Source organism: Alligator sinensis, unplaced genomic scaffold (assembly GCF_000455745.1).
Source record: "Alligator sinensis unplaced genomic scaffold, ASM45574v1 scaffold1026_1, whole genome shotgun sequence".
NCBI classification, from domain to species: domain Eukaryota; kingdom Metazoa; phylum Chordata; order Crocodylia; family Alligatoridae; genus Alligator; species Alligator sinensis.
The window spans coordinates 241655-260564 of NW_005842897.1; the positions used below are offsets into that span (position 1 = coordinate 241655).

Below are 18910 nucleotides of genomic sequence, written 5' to 3' on the forward strand. Positions count from 1 at the left end.
GGGGGCGGCAGCGGGCCCCCCCGCCGGGGGGGGGGGTGCGTGCGCGCGCCATAGACCTCCCCTTCTCTTGCCTCCAGCCCACTCTAGGGCCAGACTTACTCTCCCACTGCCACTTGCCATGCTCCGAGCTGGTTGGGACAGGGGCAGCTGGGGGCCCCCTCCAGCAAGGCTGAGGGCAGCAGGGGGCTGCAGGTAGGGAATAAGAAGCACTGGCAGGACTGGAAGGGCTGTGGGTAGGCAGTGAGAGGCACCAGCATGGCCTGGGGGGTTGGGAGTGAGAGACACCAGTAGGGCCAGGGGTCTGCAGGATGGGAGTGAGGGGCAGCAGCAGGGATGGGGGACTGCAGGTTGGGAGTGGTGTGTCCCCCTGACAGATGTCCTCTTTTCTGAAACTGGAAATATGGTAACCCTAGCCAGGGCAACATGTCAGCAACTGGACCAGCAAGGGAAACCGAGAGCCCTGACTTTTCATCCTCAATGCTCTTAGGGTGGTGCAAGGGATGCTCCCCAGTAGCAATTCCTCTGATCAAACACGTCAGGAAGAAATGGAAAACCTTATTTTGAGCGGGAACTAAAAGAGCTTCGCTTGTTTAGCCTAGTAAGTCAAAGGCTGAGCGGATATACCATACTCTTTATAAACAGATTGAAAGTATGCACTGAGGGTATACGGATGCAGAAGAGCTATTCCAGGACAGCTGGCACAGAACAAAAGGGTATAAAGTGGCCACGGATAAATTTAGGCTGGAAATCAGGAGTAGGTTTCTAAGCAACAAAGAGAAGCCTTGAGAAGGAGCTTGATAAATGTATGAATGGAACAGCACAATATGGCTGCAGGGGACTAGACTCTATGACCAATGTTCTTCTGGTCTGAATGCCTGAAGACAAAAGGCAAGGCCTTAAAAGATTCTAGTCTTCCACCACACAAGTAAATCCTTTTTTTTCCAAGCCTGGGCTGTCACTTGGAGGCACTTTGATTAACCACACAAATGCCATGGTTTAGATCACTAAACCACACTCTTGCCAGCCTAACTTTTCCACTTGTGTCTGTGCATACCTCCTTCCAGAATGAAATCATCTGTCCTAGCAAAAGCTGTCTCTACACCCAGGACTGATGTTTCATCTGTATCAATCCCCCTGTCCCTCAGCCAACATAACTATGCCAGCTGAAGTTCCTTGTGCACACCAAGTTTAAACAAGGGACATTCAGAAACCAGTTTCACGGGCAAACCACGTCATGTAAAATGCCAGATCAATGCAATCCATGACACTGAACTCACACTATGACTCCATTCACACACCCCAGACTCCATCCTGGGTTATCACCCCTACAACTCTAGAGGACAGAGATGGGGAGGGGGGCACAACTTTGTGTTTGGAAGGGCAGAAAAATAGCAACAGGATTCTTCCCTCACCCCTAAAGACAGCAGGTCTTAGATTTCACTACCACTGGGATACATAAGGCCATCCACACACCAGATTTGTTACTGCACTAAGTTGGCAGACTCAGGAATCTGCTCCTACTGCTGCTGCACTGGCTACATTCAGATCATGTTTTCAGTCTTTTATTTCCAACCACAAGGGTCAGAATCTTTCATTTTCTTTTGAACAAAAGCCAAAATTCTATCCTCATTATGTAGCTGAAGAAGCTGGAGCCCCAAATCTATACCTTAAACCAGTCCATATCAGATAACCTACGGACACTGTGCACTGTACTCACCACATCATCTTTGGTCTGTCTCACATGTTCCAGCTGCCTCTGTAACTCTCTTTCACTGTAAGTGAGCTTATCGAGCTGGTTCTGTAACGAATTATTTTCAGACTGAAGCTGTGCATTCTTACTGGTTAGTTTTTCAGTGAATACCAGTAGCTCAGACTCTCTTTTCCGACTGCCTTCAATGTCCTTTTGGAGATCAGTAATCAAGGAGTTCAGACTATCCACTTCTTCCTTCAATGCATCGATCTCTTGTTCATCTCTGCCAAAACAATGATACAGTTTTTAAAGACTTTGCTTGAGTTTAAATATAAACATGAATGAATTAAATGGCTTTCAGACTGCCAATGAGCTATCAGTGCCCCCCAGTCATACTTGTGAGAATGGCCAGTAAAGATCAGGTATAAGCACTACCTGAACTTGCAAATTCAATTTACTAAGTGATACAACCCTGACTGAGGTGCAATTTCACAAATAAGCGGCAGTTCCAAAGGGGCTCCATACGCGAGGACCCCCTTGGAAGATATGAATCCAGTATAGAAGGCACAACTAATCCTGCCTAGTGTATCCCTGGCTAATCTTGTAGAATAGCAGGGTTTACATGCACATCTCTGCAAAAATATTTTCCAAACTTCCATAGTGATTTTTTGGAAAATATTAATAAGTGCAGAAATATTTCCTCACAGTATAAACAGACCTCTAATCTTTTCTTGCTTTTTGGTATCATTCAGAGTATACATCTAAATTCTGCCCAAGTGGTTTATTACCCCACATTCACCGAGTTTACATTTCTTCTAATATACCTGGATATAAAACAGACCAAAAAAACCCTTAAGGATTGTAAAAGCATTATCTGTTCCTTATATTAAAGATGGGCTTATCTTTAGACTATTAACCTCCTTTGTGGTCAAGTATTTCTCTTTATTCTAATCTGATTGAGGCTGTAGCTGACTGAAGTGGGAAGCTAGAACAGTAAATTATGCTGTTTTCAAAGTGGACCGATCTATCACAGGCAAATGAAACTGGAGGAGTTTCAAATTCCAGTTAACCCCTACGGGGAAAAAAGTCACAGCAATAAATCATTTGGTCTCAAAAATGATAATTTGTTTCCGTTTATTTGATATAACGGGCCAGAAACCAGCTTTTTCTCAAAAGGCAGAAAGAGATGCATTTTGTTAAAAGCTAAGGCGACGGCTCCCAATCTGTGGTACAGGTACCACCAGTGGTACACAGACAACCTGTCAGTGGTACGCATTAACTGATTTATTATAATTATAGGACAAAAATTTGCTGGTGGTACTTAAGGATGAACTGAAAAATGTGTTGGTGATACTTAAGGTTGTATTGTTTTAAATTGGTGGTGCGCAATCTGTCAGAGTTTGGGAACTGCTGAGCTAAGGTACTTCTAACAGTAGTAGCCACTTTTCTATACTGCTTATATTTGATACAAATAGAATCTTAATACATGGTTTACTAAAGATTAATGTTTAGGTGAATTAAATGGGTATTCAGCTGTCAGATGTTGTAGAGTCCAACTAGTCAAAAGACTGGCTATACCCAACAGCTATTGCATGACCTATAAGTATGACCTCTATTACTGTTGTAGCGCACTCATGCACAAGGCAAACTTGTCTGTCTGGTTCCTAGAACAAATTTCCATCAGTTAGAAATATCTACTACATCTACAAAAATGTGGAAAAAAGAAATCACTCAGTGAGAACTCCCTCAATGTGAAAGAATACTAAAGAGGTTGACATGGAGATAACCATCCAAAGATTTCTGCAGGGTGTAGTCAGCTTCTTGCTCTGCTCCCAGGAGCTCCTCTCTGCACACCAGCGTGCTCTCTGGACACAGTCCAGCTATACAGGCAATTTGTGATATTTTCAACCCCACAAAAGCAAATCAAAGGATACAGCATACAAGCCTATTAAGAATCCCAACAGAAGACTGGCAGCTAAGCCACATTATTAAACGATACCTACAGAAGGATTTTTTCTCTTCTTTGTGACATGTAAAGGCTGCCTGGAAGGGTTGTTTTGTTTTGTTTTCCTCCTAGAAAAATCAGTATCATCAGGTCTCCTCTTTTCTGCTCTTGCTAGAAAATTCACAAGGGAGGACGCCTGTGAATTATATATTTATTGTCTGCTGAAGTCACAGTGTTGACCCTTCAGTGAAGGTTAATATCCTAATTGTTTAACAGATGTTAATGAGAAGAGACCCAAACTCCCTCTCACTCAATTGTTCTTTTGACATTTTTTCCACTTATTCTTCAGTAACACAGGGCCTTTTAAATTCAACTACATAAAGATCCCCAGAAAGCCTCTCTGCCATTGCTGAATCATGTTGTGTGCAAGGTCAAAAAGCAAAATAAATTCCATGCCCCCTTAAACTCAGTCCCTCTTAGTAGAAGAACTAAGGGTGTTAATTCTCACTCTATTGAAAGAAATAAAAGACAGTCTACAACATCCCACCTCACTTTTCAATAATCTAAATCACTTGCTCCAAACTCCTTCCTAATTTTGAAAATACAGTGTAATTCTTACAATTCTTTGCTGAAGCCTGCTCTTAGTCCCTCTTCCCTCAGAGGCCAAAATAATGCTCAGGGTGCCCCCACTGCTATGGTTGGCATTGTATTCAATATAGGACACTTACTGCTTTCTTTATCTTATATTTTCATCTATGCTGATACAGCCAACCATCTCTGCCTTAAAAAAAATTGCCTACTGGTACCCTCAATCGAAGTTCTCAGCTATTTTTATTACAATAACCCCATTCACAGCTCCACACCACAGAATAATGTACACTGCCCATTCCAAAGCAAACCGGCTCGCTAGGACTGGAAGGGATCTTGACAGATCACCTAGTTCAGGGGTTCTCAAAGTTTTTATGCTGTGGCCTGGCAAACCGCAGTGCGGAAGTGACCGCAGCTCAGCAAACCGCAGCCCAGTAGTCACAGCCGACCGTGGCCAGAATTTCCAACCGGCAGACGGGTAAGGATACCCCCATCCACCAGGAGGAGGGGGTGGCCTCTCCGCCAAGCTCTGGGAAGATGTGGTTTGCCAGTCTGCGGACACTTTCGGTCCAGCAGCCAACCCAGGGCTTGAGAACCCCTGATCTAGTTCAACACCTTCAGTAAGACAGAATCAAGTATCACCCCTGACAGATGTCTGCCTAATCTCACTACTTCCAGTGAAGGGAAGTCCCCAAATAGCCTATTTCAGTGGTTCACTACTGACAAAGGAAAAACATTTTATCTAATACCCAATCTCAATTATTTTTATTTTATATTGAACCTATTTCTTCTCATCTTTCACCAAGTGGACAAAGGAAAACGGTTGATCACTTATCATTTTTTAACTGCTTTTTAATATCGGAAAACCTTGCATCTCTCCTCAGCCTTCTCATATCAGACCAGGGGCTGCCAAACTGGGGGTGCCAATCAGCTGTCTAAATCCCATGCCTGGCAGCTCTAGCTGGACTGTTACATGGGACGGCAGAGGCTCCGGGCAAGAGGGGTGAAGAGCTCTCTCGCCAGGGACTTTAAACTCCATGCCCGACAGCCTAGCCAGAGCTGCCTGGCACAAGGTTTCAAGTTCCAGGCAGGAAAGCCTTTTTCGTTCCCCGCACCATCCCCACCCCACAGCCTCAGGCTGGGCCCAATACCACATCAGGACTAGTTCCAGACCCAACAATTGGCTGATGGCAAGTGTCAGGTGTCAAAAACCAGCCATAAAAAGGTTCTACATTATATGTAGAACCTTTTTATGGCTCATTTGCCATTTTATGGCACCTTAAATTGGGTACATGTCTAGCCCTTCTGCCATTTATGTTGCCTTTCCTTTTCTTTTTCGTGTTCTTGTGACAAGGTATTTAGCAGAATTCATAGATTTCAGTGAATCTGACAGGCTGTGCGGTGAGCACTTCTGCTATGGTCTTGAACTTGTGACCTCTTGGGCCTTAGCGACTGCACCACCCCAGCCCATTTATGCTGTGATTAACATGCTAATGTAATGTGTAGATGAGGCCTGAAGCATGTTTTCAGATTCAACATCCTTTTCATCCTCCTTAGATACTCTCATGGGTAATGGAGGGAAGGGGGTTATTTTTTTCTTTGTCCAATCTTTGCCAGAGAGATAAAAATTATTATTCTATACAAAAACTGAATCAGAGGTAACAAAACCTATACAAAAGAATGAAAAAGCTACACAAGAATCAGAATAGCATGGCTAAATAGAATGAAAGATATTCATATTTCCTGGACCAAATCTAAGGGATAAATATTAGAGGAACAGATAACTAAGTATATCTGAAACATATATTGTGCAATAAGTAGGGACCTACTGAAATCTGCAGTGGGAAAATAAAAGCAAACTTACGGAAAATAAAATATTGCCTCCCCAGAGGCAGCCAGCAGTTTTCAGGGTGCTGCGGCAGCCTGCCTGGGAAGGAAAGGGGGGAGAGGGGACTGCCTGCTTGGAGGACTGCTGGCAAGATGGCTGCTGCCCCCACCCCTGATTGGCTACAAGGGCTGCCTGTCATGGCCCCACCCCTCTCCAACAATCAGTGGCAAGGGGCAAGGCTGCATGAAGGCTGCATGATGACAGCCTTCGCAGCCAATGAATGCTCTGCCCATGAAATAGCTGCGGGGCCCCATGGTCTGCCCGCAAAATCAGGGGGCAGCCCCCTCGAATTCAGTTGGTCCCTTGCACATATATGATTTTAATTAGTTTGGCAGCTTCTGATCTATGGTTACCTTTTAAGGATCACAGTGTACACTGCTGTTACACTGTTGCATTTGGTAACTGCAGTTTTCCTAGAAAAGACTGATGGCATATAAGGAACTGAAAACATCCGTTTGTGTACCCCTGAGGGAGGCCGACAAATTGCTGAAATATTGTCCCATGGCAAATGAAAACTGCTTGCAAGTACTGCAGGGATGTGTAGGTGGATTATTTGTGATGCTCATCTGCCTCCAGAACAGTTTGAATGTGTGAAAAAGATAGTATTTGTTTGTGTTCTATTTTACATAAACCATATGGAAATATGATTATGCCCAGACACTGTTCTGGGATGTCCATAAGCCAAATTCTCCTCCAGCTTAGAGTAGAGGGTGTGGGGTAAGCCAACATTTGCTACAGTGCAGTTAAGGGAGCTTTGCCAGAACCAAAACTAATTCAAGAGAAGAGAATCAGCCCTTCTGTTCCTTAAAAGCTCAAGATTTGATGTAGATAAATTCAAGATGCAACTTAGAGATGCAAATGAGCTCAATACTAGGTGAATGTTCTGAAAATCACATGTTAATGGATATAAATTAAGGTTTCCTTTAAGTGCTTCAATTCACCCATCACAATAAAAGAGCCTGATCCTCTCAGCTCAGCTGCCTCTTTCCTGGCTCTTGAATCACATGAGCACTGAACAGTTTCCCTGCATGGAAGCTGAACAGTCAGCTCCAGAATGCACACTTATTTTTATCCTGACAGGTCCCATTGTTATATGATCTATTATCTGTAATATTATCTCTTATCTGATCATCACATTTCATCAACATAATATTCTTGGGTACATTTAAATCATTCAGAAGTTTTGCAAGGGGCTGTACTGGAACAGGATAGATTCCCTGTGGACACCCAAGTACAATACATACCAAGGCAGAAATATTTTTAAAACAAAAACATGCTGCAGATTTAAGGGAAGTCTGTTTTAAATCCACACTTTAATGTATACCTTTGATGTTGTTCCTGCAGCTGATCAACAATTTTCACTCTGTCCAGCAAATTCTGAATCTCAGCCTTCTGCCGATTAATGATTTCTTTGTACTTAGATAACTCATCATCTGTTCTCAACCTTTCATCCTCTAGACACCTCACCTAAATGTAGAAGATAAAAGAAACTATAAGCTTATTTTCTTAGCAAACTTCAGGGCTGGTAAGTTTTATATGGCAGTCTAAAGTTCTGATTAATTATTATAGTATAGTATTGCCTTCCTGTTTTTGAACATGAAGTGTACATATAATTGGATTCAAAAGCTAAATTAAGTATTAATTTTAGTCATATGAATATGAAAAAGCTGTAAATATCAGCTGCTTAAAAGGACCAAATTAAATAAAATAAATAGGGGCAATACAATCTTCCCTAAAGTTTCATAACTCTACAAACATCAAGGAATCAAGCCTCCTTAACTTCACCCTCTTCCTCCTATTAACAAAGCCAACATACATCATGCCCTCCCAACCCTTTTCTCCAAGGACCAGCCCTATGGGGTCTGCACTGCTCCTCTTCTAGCCAGGATCAGGATGAGTTATTTGGCAGTGGTCTATGAGGCAGTGGTCTATGGCCCTCATTGGCCTTCAAACAACACCCAAACACAGTTGAACTCTAATCCTTTGTGTAATTCTTCTGCCAGTTAGGACAAACTCTATTTGTGCTGCTTGTAAAGATGCATATAGTGCAGTTCTACATAAATATACACCACACAGACGGTAGCATCAGTCATTTTCAAAACCTACTCAAGTACTCCTAATAGCTTTGCTGTAAAATGTGGCAGAGAAAAAAAAAAATGGGACAGCGAGAGGTACCAGCTCAATGACACTCCAAGAAACACTGGCTAGATCAGCCATTCCTAAATAATGCAGCCGCCTTGAACTCATCCTACAAAGTCCTCATTCTATAACGTGTATGGTGAGAATACATGCAGTGACTGTGTTTCATCTATCTGATGTATTGCCAAAAGTTTTATACTCCATTTTCAACCTATGGCTACAACAATCTCTAGTTACCTTTGTTCTCAGTGTACGCAGCTCATCCATGCCCTCTTTAAATGTTCTTTTCAAGTCCTCCAGTTCTTTGATTTTGGCATGATGTACCTGGTAAAGAAGGAGAGCATCACAATAAGCCTCAGTCTGAGGCAGGAGTCTGTACATTGTCTGTAAGGCAGCACTCTGTGCCACAAACCTAGAGTAGCGCTCTGTGCTTTCAGCCAGGAGCTGGGAAGGCTGGGGTGGCAACAGGAAACGTGGAGTAGCAGCAGCAGTAGCAACAGCCACCTTTGACACCTTTGAAACCAGATGCCTTAGTTTGGCCTTTTTGAGAGAATATTACTACTAAAGCAGCAAGTCTCTGCTGAGCAGGTGAGAACCAAGATTCCCTCCTAGATGCTTTTAGCCTTGCCAAATTTGTGATGGCAAAAGGCAACACCAAAACCCTTTCTTCAAACCATGGAGGCCCCATAGCTTCTCAAAAAAGCAATGGTCATTTCCCTCTAACTTTGTTCTTGGAAATGCTTGAATTGCCTTAGCTGGAACATCCCCCCCAAAAAATGTAGCCTGCAGCAGATACCTGGTATGCAGAATTTGGCCAGAGTAAATATTTGGCAAAGTTATAAGCAACTAAAAACAAGTTCTAATCATGAGAAGCACTGGGCAACTTGGAAGAGAGGCCTTGCTGCCTCTAAGCAACACAACGTGTTTACCTCCAACTGGTCAGACTTTTCCTGCATTTGTTTCTCCAGTTCTCCCTTTGTTACACGGAGTTTTGCATCCAACTCGTTCGATTTAATTTCTTCCGACTCCTACGGGAATGCAAGAAACGAGCACACTTCATTTTAGGAGCATTAAAAAAAGCCACTCTTTGCCCATTTTATGGGCACATTAATATCACCAACTCTGCAAAACGGCTACATAGAAGCTTTGAGCCTTGCCCTCCAAAGCTGGCCTCAAAACTGGCCTCCCTATTTCTTTTCCATTCATACCTAATCTTTGGACCTGCATACAAAGTGACATGTCATCTCACTTGTGCTATATACACAGTAATCTTTCACTTTATTACAAGTTACGCGGCAAATAGAAAAAAGAAAAATGAAATGCTAAACACGCTAAATTTCACCTCATAAGAAAACACGCCTACTTGGTACGTTTTTATCATTTCTTGGCAGTTTTTCCGTATCTGATCTGCTTCCTCTTTTGCTTGTGTTAACTTCGTTGTTGCATCCTTGAGTCGGTCTCTAGTTTCCTAGAAAAACAGAAATGGATAATGGGTTGAACCTGCCAAGGACGACAAAGTTTTTAACTGAGGAAAATGTAGCTCTTTTCCAAATATTTTCAACTCCATGGTGACCAACTTCTCTCCAAATAGCAATGTATTTTGTTTGAACAACTGCAGCTATTGATGGAGACCGATAACGTGAAAACCCTTAGCTTTTGTTTAAAAATAAAAAAATAAAATAATTCCAGGCCTTATGAATGTAGAGAAATTTGACATTATAAATAAGATGAAAGCAAATAAAAATAAGCTGTAGCTAATGACTTGAAAAAAATCTCACGATTTTTAAGCCAACGTCATGATTTAGAATTCACCAGTTTCTGTAAGAAGCCATATTTGAATTGTAACCCTCCCTGCCTTCGGTATGAAAAAAATGGACAGAAGCAATGTCCCATCCCCTGCCCTGCCGCCTCCAGCAATCCTCCTCAAGGTGTTAAAAGGTTTTAAAGGATCATGCTGAGTCTTCCTCAATCCGTATGCAACAGCTGGGTCCTTTAAAGAGACCCAGTTCATCTAATCTATCAAAATCTTACTTAAATTACCTTGTCAGTTGGTACAAAAGACAGTTACTTAAAACTGTAGGGAGGGTTAGCCTGTGACACACATGCCAAAAGAGGCACAGGCACCTCTGTGAGTGGCACGTGGCAGATCAGGGAGAAGACGGGCAGCACAGTGCCAGAGAGGACAAGCAGCAGAAAGAAGAGCAGCAGATCAGGCAGAGAAAAAGGATAGGAGTGGCATTCAAGGAGGGTGTGAGGCTAATCTCTGGCATGCCTGCCAAAAAGGCTGACCCCCGCCAACTTAAAACACTACTGTCTGTTCACCTCAGTCAGTCTGCTAAATTTTTGAGTGTTCCCTTTTTCATGTCGTGGTCTGTTTGTCTTTATTCACTGAGAGCAAACACAGATTTTCTAGCCAGGTATTTAAATCCCCTGGACTGCTTTAAACATTTCAATCTAAACTGCTGAACCCTGAGCTCCAGAATAAGCCCTCAAAAACCAGCAAGCAGCACGAGTCAGACAGCTCAGCAAGTGAAAGTCTCTTGTCAGTAGAACCTACATTTTATGAGCCAACGTGAAGTCAGTAATTCTGAAAAAGAAGTTAACAACAGGGGATAAATCCTTTCCAAACAAAACTCATGCATCTAGGAAAACTTTCCTCTTCTGTAATAGATGTTACAGCCCATCCTCTCCATCTCAGACTCCTCAAAGCAAGGACCTTTTACCATGGCTATCTCTTTCCTTTCAGTATGTGTGCATTTAAAAAAGAACCAAGTGCAAAAGCCTAGTTTCCAATTGCTCTTATTTCTCCCCAGTTAGACTGACAAGTGTCGGTAACCTGGATCGTGCACAGATTCTGAACTGGTAAATTCAGAATAGGAAGGGCAAGAAATTCTTAGCAGGGGCTGCAGGGTGTATAATTTTGATTTTGTTATGAGATAGAAAAGGAAAAGGTCTCTGGCAGTCGCAGAGAAACAAAAACCCACTCCAGATATATTCTATTCTGTCCTTCCACAATTTCGCTTCTCAACTGGAAACTTCTTTAATCCACCTGTAGACAGCACAGTCTACAGATGGATTTAGGGGCACATTGTAATCTTACTCCATGACAGTGTTTTACTAACCTTGTGAGAATCCATTTCTGTTTTCAATTTGTTTTGGGCCCATTTGACTTTGATAACATGAGAGTTTATTTCTTCTTTCAGTTTTTCTATCTCTCTGCTCAATCTAGCAGCTTCGCCTTCCTAAAACCAAAACAGAACACAGGTATTGTTTTGTAGACTTTGATCCTCCAGTGTTTATATAGCTATAGCACTCGTGTACGATTAGTCTTATTCTAAGTGCAGGCTGTCAACTTTAAGGCTATGATCCTGAAAGACGAACATAACGCTTTAGCCCCTAACTTGTAAATATTCAAATGTTTAGGCCTGAGCTCCCCTAGTGAGAGTGCATCCCTGTCTGCACGCATTGCTGGTACATTTAGGGGCTATCAGGGGTGGCCTCTTCACTAGAGCCCCTTTGATTTAAATACAAGGGAACTGCTAGCAGACTGGTTTCCTTGGGGACTATGATGGTCCAGGAAAACCTAGATTTGCTGATCTTCTGAGAAGGCTGCAAAGGTGCAGTTTTATTCCTTCAGTAGATTGAGGGGACAGATGCAGGTTCCATGGAGCTAAAACCAGAAGGTGCAAGAAGATACAACTAAATACTTAAGGACTGGTAAAACTTTTGTACAGAACTGATGGAATCCTTGCATAACTTGATACATAAAACAGATCAATACTGGAAAAAAGAAAATAGTCCATTTTAAACCACTCTGTGGTTGTACTTCATATACTATTTATGCCAGCACAATAGTTAGCGTAAAACGCTAACAAAGCACTGGTGTTTTATATGCAACTAAGTACATGTGGTGCAGGGTAACAGCAAATGTTAGCAAAAAAAACACTCCACACAAACCACTCCCTTTCCTATCAATAGCATGAATTGCCAAAGCATAGTTGGCATGACCTTAGATACCAATATCTACAAACCAACATGTCATAAAATACTCCGTGCATTATATTAGACTCCTAGCAACTGCAATGTTATTCCTGAATGGGCCAAGTTTACCTTACCCAAGGTGTTTACAGAAGCATGACAAGAGGGCTGCATAAACACTGCAAATCTTCAGGGCTGCTGTCACAGGTAAACCTGAAGTTAGACCTACCAGCTAAAGTTTCTTTTGAAGATTTGAGCAGATCCCTTCCTTTTTATAGGCAGGAAAACCACTGAAATATACTTAAAAGGAGGCACCTGAAGCCACAATTTCCTCAAGTTTCAGTGAGCTTACTTTGACTTTCCTTTTCCAGTGAACAATGCGTGTTGTGACTGCTCACACCACAAAACAACATTATGAACAAATCCACTAGGTTTAAAGGCGAGGTCAGCTACCAGTGGCCCACGGGATGGATTTGTTCCACCAAGAGACTGTCCCCCATCTCTACCGGCCAGATATTGGCCGCGGTTCTCCAGTAGAGGAGAGCAGTCGTGTTCCTCTGCTCCTGAGCTGTTTTGTTGCAGCACTGCCTGCTGCTGTCCCAGCCCTCCCTGCTTTCTCTTTCGCACCCTCTTATCACAGTTGTTGTTTCTTTCACTACTAAATTTGTTGCTAGCAGGATTTGGCGATGACACGAATCGGGTGGCAAGGGTAAAGGGCAGCAGCAGTGGCAGCAGCTGCAGTAAGGGGCCATGAGAGCAGCCTCAGCATAGAGCCAAGACAGGTAGGGTGGCAACAAGTGGCTTAGAGGGGCGGTGGCAAGAGCCACCTTTGAACTCAGCTACCTTCATTTGGCCTCCCACACCTTAAAGGTTGCTGACTTGTGGTTTAAAGCTATTATTAAACCTTTATTACTGGGTAGCTGGTACTTTAAAGGAGCCAGCATCTCTTGTTTCTCCTCCTTGCTCACAATGAACAGAAACTGCTCAGACATAAGACTGTAGGAAACTTCATTGCACCTCTCTTCAAACATTTGTGTGGAATATTAAAAAAGGGCCTGGCACTGCAGGATCTAAGCAGTTGGGGTGCAACCTGTTACTGGCCTCCAAAAATGAGTTCCAGGCTTTCCGAACTGGTCCTGAATAAATCCTGTTTCTTCGCTACTCACCACCTAAGCAAATTTTTAAAAGCAACAAAACAGCAAGGACACCACAGAAAATCCTAAACGAGTTTCTGCAGTATTTAAACCCCTTCATCACGGCTTGCAGAAGAAGCTGCCTACAAGGCAGGTTTCTCATGTTGTTGCCAAAGAAACTAGTGCATCCTACAGACCTCCATTCAGAGAATTATCTGAAGGCGTTTCGGGGAGATGACAATAGGAACAACAGTCTTTTTTCCAAAAGAAAACTCTTTCATAAAATGAATCTTTTTACCAAGATGTGAATTCAGTAAAACACATTTCATTCCATAATTATGTTAAGTGAAGTCCATATTATTCACAGAGTACTTTTAATCAGTTCTTTAAGTCTTGTACAATATGCCTAGCATACCTTGGTTTCATAGAGCTGGTGCAGTCTTCCTTTTTCCTGAGAAAGCTGTTTGATTTTATTAGTGTGTTTTTCAATTTCTTTGTTTGCATCTCTCAGTCTTCTCTCAAGTATCTCCTTTTCTTTCCGGAGGTCTAATGACTCCTTTTCTCCTCGAACATATTTCATCACCATGGTTTCCTTTTCTTGGCGCGCTTCTTCACATTTCTTGTTTGCCTTTAAAATTGTTACTCTGATTCCGTTAATAATGCATTTTGCAGTTAGCGTTGATAAGTGGGCAATACACATACACAGTACTCCATGCAGTAACTATCGCTGAAGGCGAGGATGCAGATATACATTTTCACTAGCATGATCAGGCTGAACACCAGTGTAATTGTAATGCGTACACACAATATGCAGCCCTATGCTGGTGCATGTTATTCTACTCAAGGGAAAGGTAGCCCTAGGAAAATAAGAAGTACTTCTACACCAGTGCATGTTATTGGTGTACAGGTAGCTAGCTCTACTCAGTATTTGTAGGAACTGTCCACCTGGGCAGAAGTTGGACCCTTGTGGTTCCTTCCCTGCTATTCTATCCTGGGAGAACAGCTTGCTCAAATGCAAATATGCTGTCATAGCATCCCTGCCACCTAGCAGCAAGGTACTGTAATATTGCCTACAGCAACTGGTGACCTGGAGAGAACCAGGTATCGGCCCATTCAGGCCACCAATGTAACTTACTCATGTTTGTAATATTAGGTACATATCTTAAATGTCTGCAAGCCCACAGCTAAATATCTTATTTTAACAGCATAATCAGCAGACTGGTACAGCTTCAGTGTATTTGAGCATTCATAAAAATAAAAAACATACACACTTGATGCTTCCAAGTGAAAATATTTTTGCAAATATATATCGTGCCAAATCTCCCCACGATGTTCTAAACAAGGTCTATTTAGTTGTCTGTTTAAAATCACAGAGATCTTATTTTCAAAAACTTACTAAATTTTCATATGAACAGGAAGCAGAAATTGCATTCTAAAATTCATGCAATGTGGAGAAAGCCCCTGATTTAGTGCAATATTAAGAGAAAAAGATGACCTCCCAGCAACAACACATGAGGTTAAATGGTTAACCTGGAATTAGTCATTAAAGGGTACGTTTTAATTGATAAGAAAGGAAATCTGCTGACAACTCGAACCAATACAAAGCAGATTTAAATCAATGAAAATCATTTCACAGATAGGGAAACTAAAATAGCATTAATGGCCTGGATTTTGTATACATAAACATACAGATGCTCTGCCTTTTCACAGTCTAGGTGTCAAGGACTCTAGTAAAGGTTAAAGTGCATCTTGGAAATCTTGGGGAATCTATTTCTAACATGACAAGGCTGCCAAACATTTCCAAGAAAATTGAATGAGCAATTCAGTGATTAAAAATCATTCTAAGATACCTGGTCCATACGAAATGTCATCTCCTTATGCAATTGCTGAATAGCATTTTTGGCTGCGGCATCTTGGGTTATAAGCTTGTCTTTAGCAGCTTTAACTTCTTTATTAAGCTCTTCTATTTTCACTTCTAACTGCAAAGCAAACATCATTGAGTAATCAGAGAAGAGACAATAAAAAAGATTTCAATCAAATTTTGGAAAGATAGGAACATTTCACCTAAATTAGGTGTTATAGCACTTTAAAACAACAAGGAAAATATCAGGGTAGAATAAATTACTATGTGAAAAGGAAGAGAGGGATTTGGACTAATATCTTTCTCTCTGCTGATGGAGTCTATTGGCAAGGATAACATAAAGGAGCAAAGATCTCAGAATTAGGCCCCACATTCTAATCCAGCTGCTTAGGTTTGCATTAAAAGCAAGAATCAGACATATGACACCACAAATTCGATACATTTAAGATGTACCTTGAATCACTGCCTAGCAAATAAAATATAACTGATGCATTTGTGCAAGCATGCACATATAATATCAGTTACTTCAGTTATGAACACACAGTACAGAACTATATAGTTTTTCTCTGTTCAAAGAGAAAAGACTAAATTATTTTCCAAAGACTCACTTTTATAAAAAGAGAGGGGGAGAATGAAAGAAGAAAAAGAGGCTTAATTTTTAAATGCCATAAATATTACAACTCTTGTTGCTGAAAAGTGCTATTTTAAACTGCAGTGTCAAAAGGTATTTGACTAAACTCATTAAAAAGTAATACTTTCTGAAATTGCCCCAAAATGTGAAACATTAAAGAGCTGGCTTAAATAACAAGAAACAGAATTCAAAGTAGCATGCTCACTTATCAGTACTACTTTCTGTTATGGCACATTTAAGTGAACTATCACAGCAAACTCATGATCCTCACACCATCAGACAGTGATAACAAGGAAATAAGAGCAAGGGACAAGTAAGCTGTTTGTTGCTTTAGGCAGGAGTATATGTTTCAGTTTCTAACTTTTTTAATCCATCTTCTTTTCAACTCTCTGTCTAATAATATTCTGTATGTTAGAAAGATTGCAGAGATGTCCAGAAGGCAAATGAGGCTCCTGTAGTGTGATGCATTCTTCAAGCACTGGAGAACATGACTTTGCCACAGCACTTGAGAATGCCCAACAAATTGAGCAGAAGAAAAAAAAAAGACATTAACAGACAGCTATCTGACATGACTGGGATGCTAACACTAACAGTAGTGTTGTATATTAAATTACTAATATAAAAAGTTAGTAGTTTGGATATCATACCACACCACTACAACACATTTACAGTCTGTTTAAAAATCCATGCTGAAACAACAGCAACAGCATTAACAGATAATCCCATTATAAGCACGCAGTGACATCCAGGATGACACTCCCTTCTGCTTCATCACAAGGCTGCTGTCGCAAACCAATGAACAGCAGGGATGTTTTTCTCTTTAGCTGGTGATAGCTTAGAACACGTGGAAATGTCTGCCATACAGTCCTCCGCCGTGTTGTAAAATATTCACTCGAATATATATATACATACTCACTACAGAGGACTAATATATATTAGTTGTAGACCTAAACAACATTTTGAAGAGTGTCTTCTAAAATATACGTATATAGCAGTGATCATAATCTTTTACTAGTTATTTTCTTGGGTTTTCATTTCCTGGTTAGTTTAATAGCAAAATACTAAAAAGGCAGATATTCTTGCACAGACTAAGAAGAAATCTAACCACATTACGACCTTCAGAGAAAGTACTCCATTCAGCTTAAGTAAAATATTTGGTTCCAAAGGACAGAAAATCCATAATATGGTGAGATTTTACTATTGTTATCAATTATAAAAATGCTGTAAGACATTAACAGCTAAAGAAGTTCCAATTATAACTTAACTTTTCACTTTAAGATTGCTGCCTACTATTGAAAACAAAATATTTATATATTCTAAAGCAGGGAAGTCAAACTCATCTAGCCCCACAGAGCCATGACAATTAACACCGGCACCACTCATCCTGCCAACCAATTTCTGACCCCATAAGGAGACCAGCTTGCTGGATGGCATAACTCTATGGGTCATATTTTTGACACCCCTGTACTACAGCATTTAAACTTAGATCAATATTTCTTGAAATGTAGCTTAAAACAACAGTACAGAAAACTGACAGGAACATCCCTTTCAGGTCAATGCAGCATACATTACATTCCCAACAGGAGTTTTATTCTTGTTTGATTATAAATTCTGGCATTTACTGCAAAGAGGAAACTCAACTGTGTGCAATACAGGGTCTTCAGTGGGAATCTAAGGCACCAAAGTTAAAACACAGGGAACCCCAAGAAATACTGAATAGCTGAAACTCCCTTTGACTTCCAGGTGCTCAACACTTCGCTAGTTTGAACCCAAAAACTAATGAAAATAAAAACAGTATAAGCTTTCAGTAAACAGTTTCCTTGGTATGGAAGGAGACAGCCTGAGTGTTTCACATGAGGTTTATGTAAATACTGGGCCCGTTTCCCCTGTGCATCTCAGTGCCAGGCAGAGGCTCTTATTGCCAGCATATGGAAAAGGTCAGACCAGCCCCGTGCTAGCTGTACCTGTTTAATAATGTTGAGGTGCTGCTTCTCTGTCTCTGTTCGTTTTTTCAGTTCGTCTTTCAAGTTGTCCTTTTCGGAACAAATTTCCAATATCAGTTCCTGGTGCTTTTTGTTTTCCTTAATTAACCTGTATGCAACAAGGAAAAGGAGAATGAAACATGGAAACCCACAACTGGGGGGGAACTATGCTGTGCAAATGCGGTGTATTTTAGAACCCCATTAGAATTGCAGCCAGCAATAGCAATAAAGCCCTACAAAGAAAGGATCAAATAGACGTGTTCAGTGTGTGGAGGACAAAAATAAGTGATCCCCAAAAAGCTGGGTACCTGTAAATTTTAACCTAGAATGAGCTGTGACAGCTTTCTATAAACACTTTTATGCAAGGTTTTTACAATAACTGCTGACAGAGCCTTAGATACAGGGTGTTTATAACGTGCTTGTGCAACTTTAAACTTTAATAGCTTTGGATATAAACTTTGGATAGGAGCAAACTGTAAATGATGATTCAAAGCATAATTCATTAAGTTTTTATACAATACAGCTCAAATTTCTAGACTTCAACATAATGCCACCTTTCATGATACATCGTTCAATATGATTTTCCAACTCACAGAAAACAATTTCCAGTTGTTGCTAAGTGATTTCATGAATTGCATTTGTAATCCTTACCCTATGCATGGCTTACACTATGCTAAAATGAACTTATGAATTATGCTTTCAACAGCTGTTTACAGTTTGCTTCTATCATATGTATATCAAAAGTTATTAAGGTTTAAAGTTGCACAAGGACTTTATAAACACCCTGTCCAGTAAAGCACTTGATGCTGCACTCTCTGGCTGGTATGAATGTAAGCCAACAACTGCATGTCACTGGGCAATGAAAACACTGGTAAAATACTGCTTTCTAGTTAGCTACACTGTTCCTGTCACTCTAGTTCCTGGGAACTTCCAACACATTCAGAAATGCCCAGCCACAATATAGATATCAATGCAAACACCGATATTACCTTATTTTTACAGCACGGACAGAGCAAGCAATTGGTTTGCTCACAAAGGAAACCTGTCCCAGCCAGAAATCAAATTGAGACTTCCA

The 18910-nt window shown here is 41.1% G+C and overlaps 1 protein-coding gene across 5 annotated transcripts in view; it reads right to left on the reverse strand.

Moving 5' to 3' along the window:
* CCDC186 (coiled-coil domain containing 186) overlaps nucleotides 1-18910 on the reverse strand; it is a 46894-nt gene that overhangs the window by 9940 nt on the left and 18044 nt on the right. For 4 of the 5 annotated variants that reach the window (XR_001358949.2, XM_025192142.1, XM_014525833.2 and 1 more), the window contains 9 exons: nucleotides 17818-17944; nucleotides 15212-15340; nucleotides 13777-13989; nucleotides 11373-11492; nucleotides 9593-9718; nucleotides 9180-9278; nucleotides 8488-8574; nucleotides 7436-7578; nucleotides 1718-1973 (listed from right to left, as the gene is read on the reverse strand). Coding sequence is in view for 4 of the 5 variants with exons in the window: in XM_025192142.1 (XP_025047927.1) it covers nucleotides 1718-1973; nucleotides 7436-7578; nucleotides 8488-8574; nucleotides 9180-9278; nucleotides 9593-9718; nucleotides 11373-11492; nucleotides 13777-13989; nucleotides 15212-15340; nucleotides 17818-17944 (1300 nt within the window). In the remaining variant the exon portion in view is untranslated. The remainder of the gene's footprint in view (nucleotides 1-1717; nucleotides 1974-7435; nucleotides 7579-8487; nucleotides 8575-9179; nucleotides 9279-9592; nucleotides 9719-11372; nucleotides 11493-13776; nucleotides 13990-15211; nucleotides 15341-17817; nucleotides 17945-18910) is intronic. The other variant, XM_006035937.3, reaches the window with a different exon arrangement.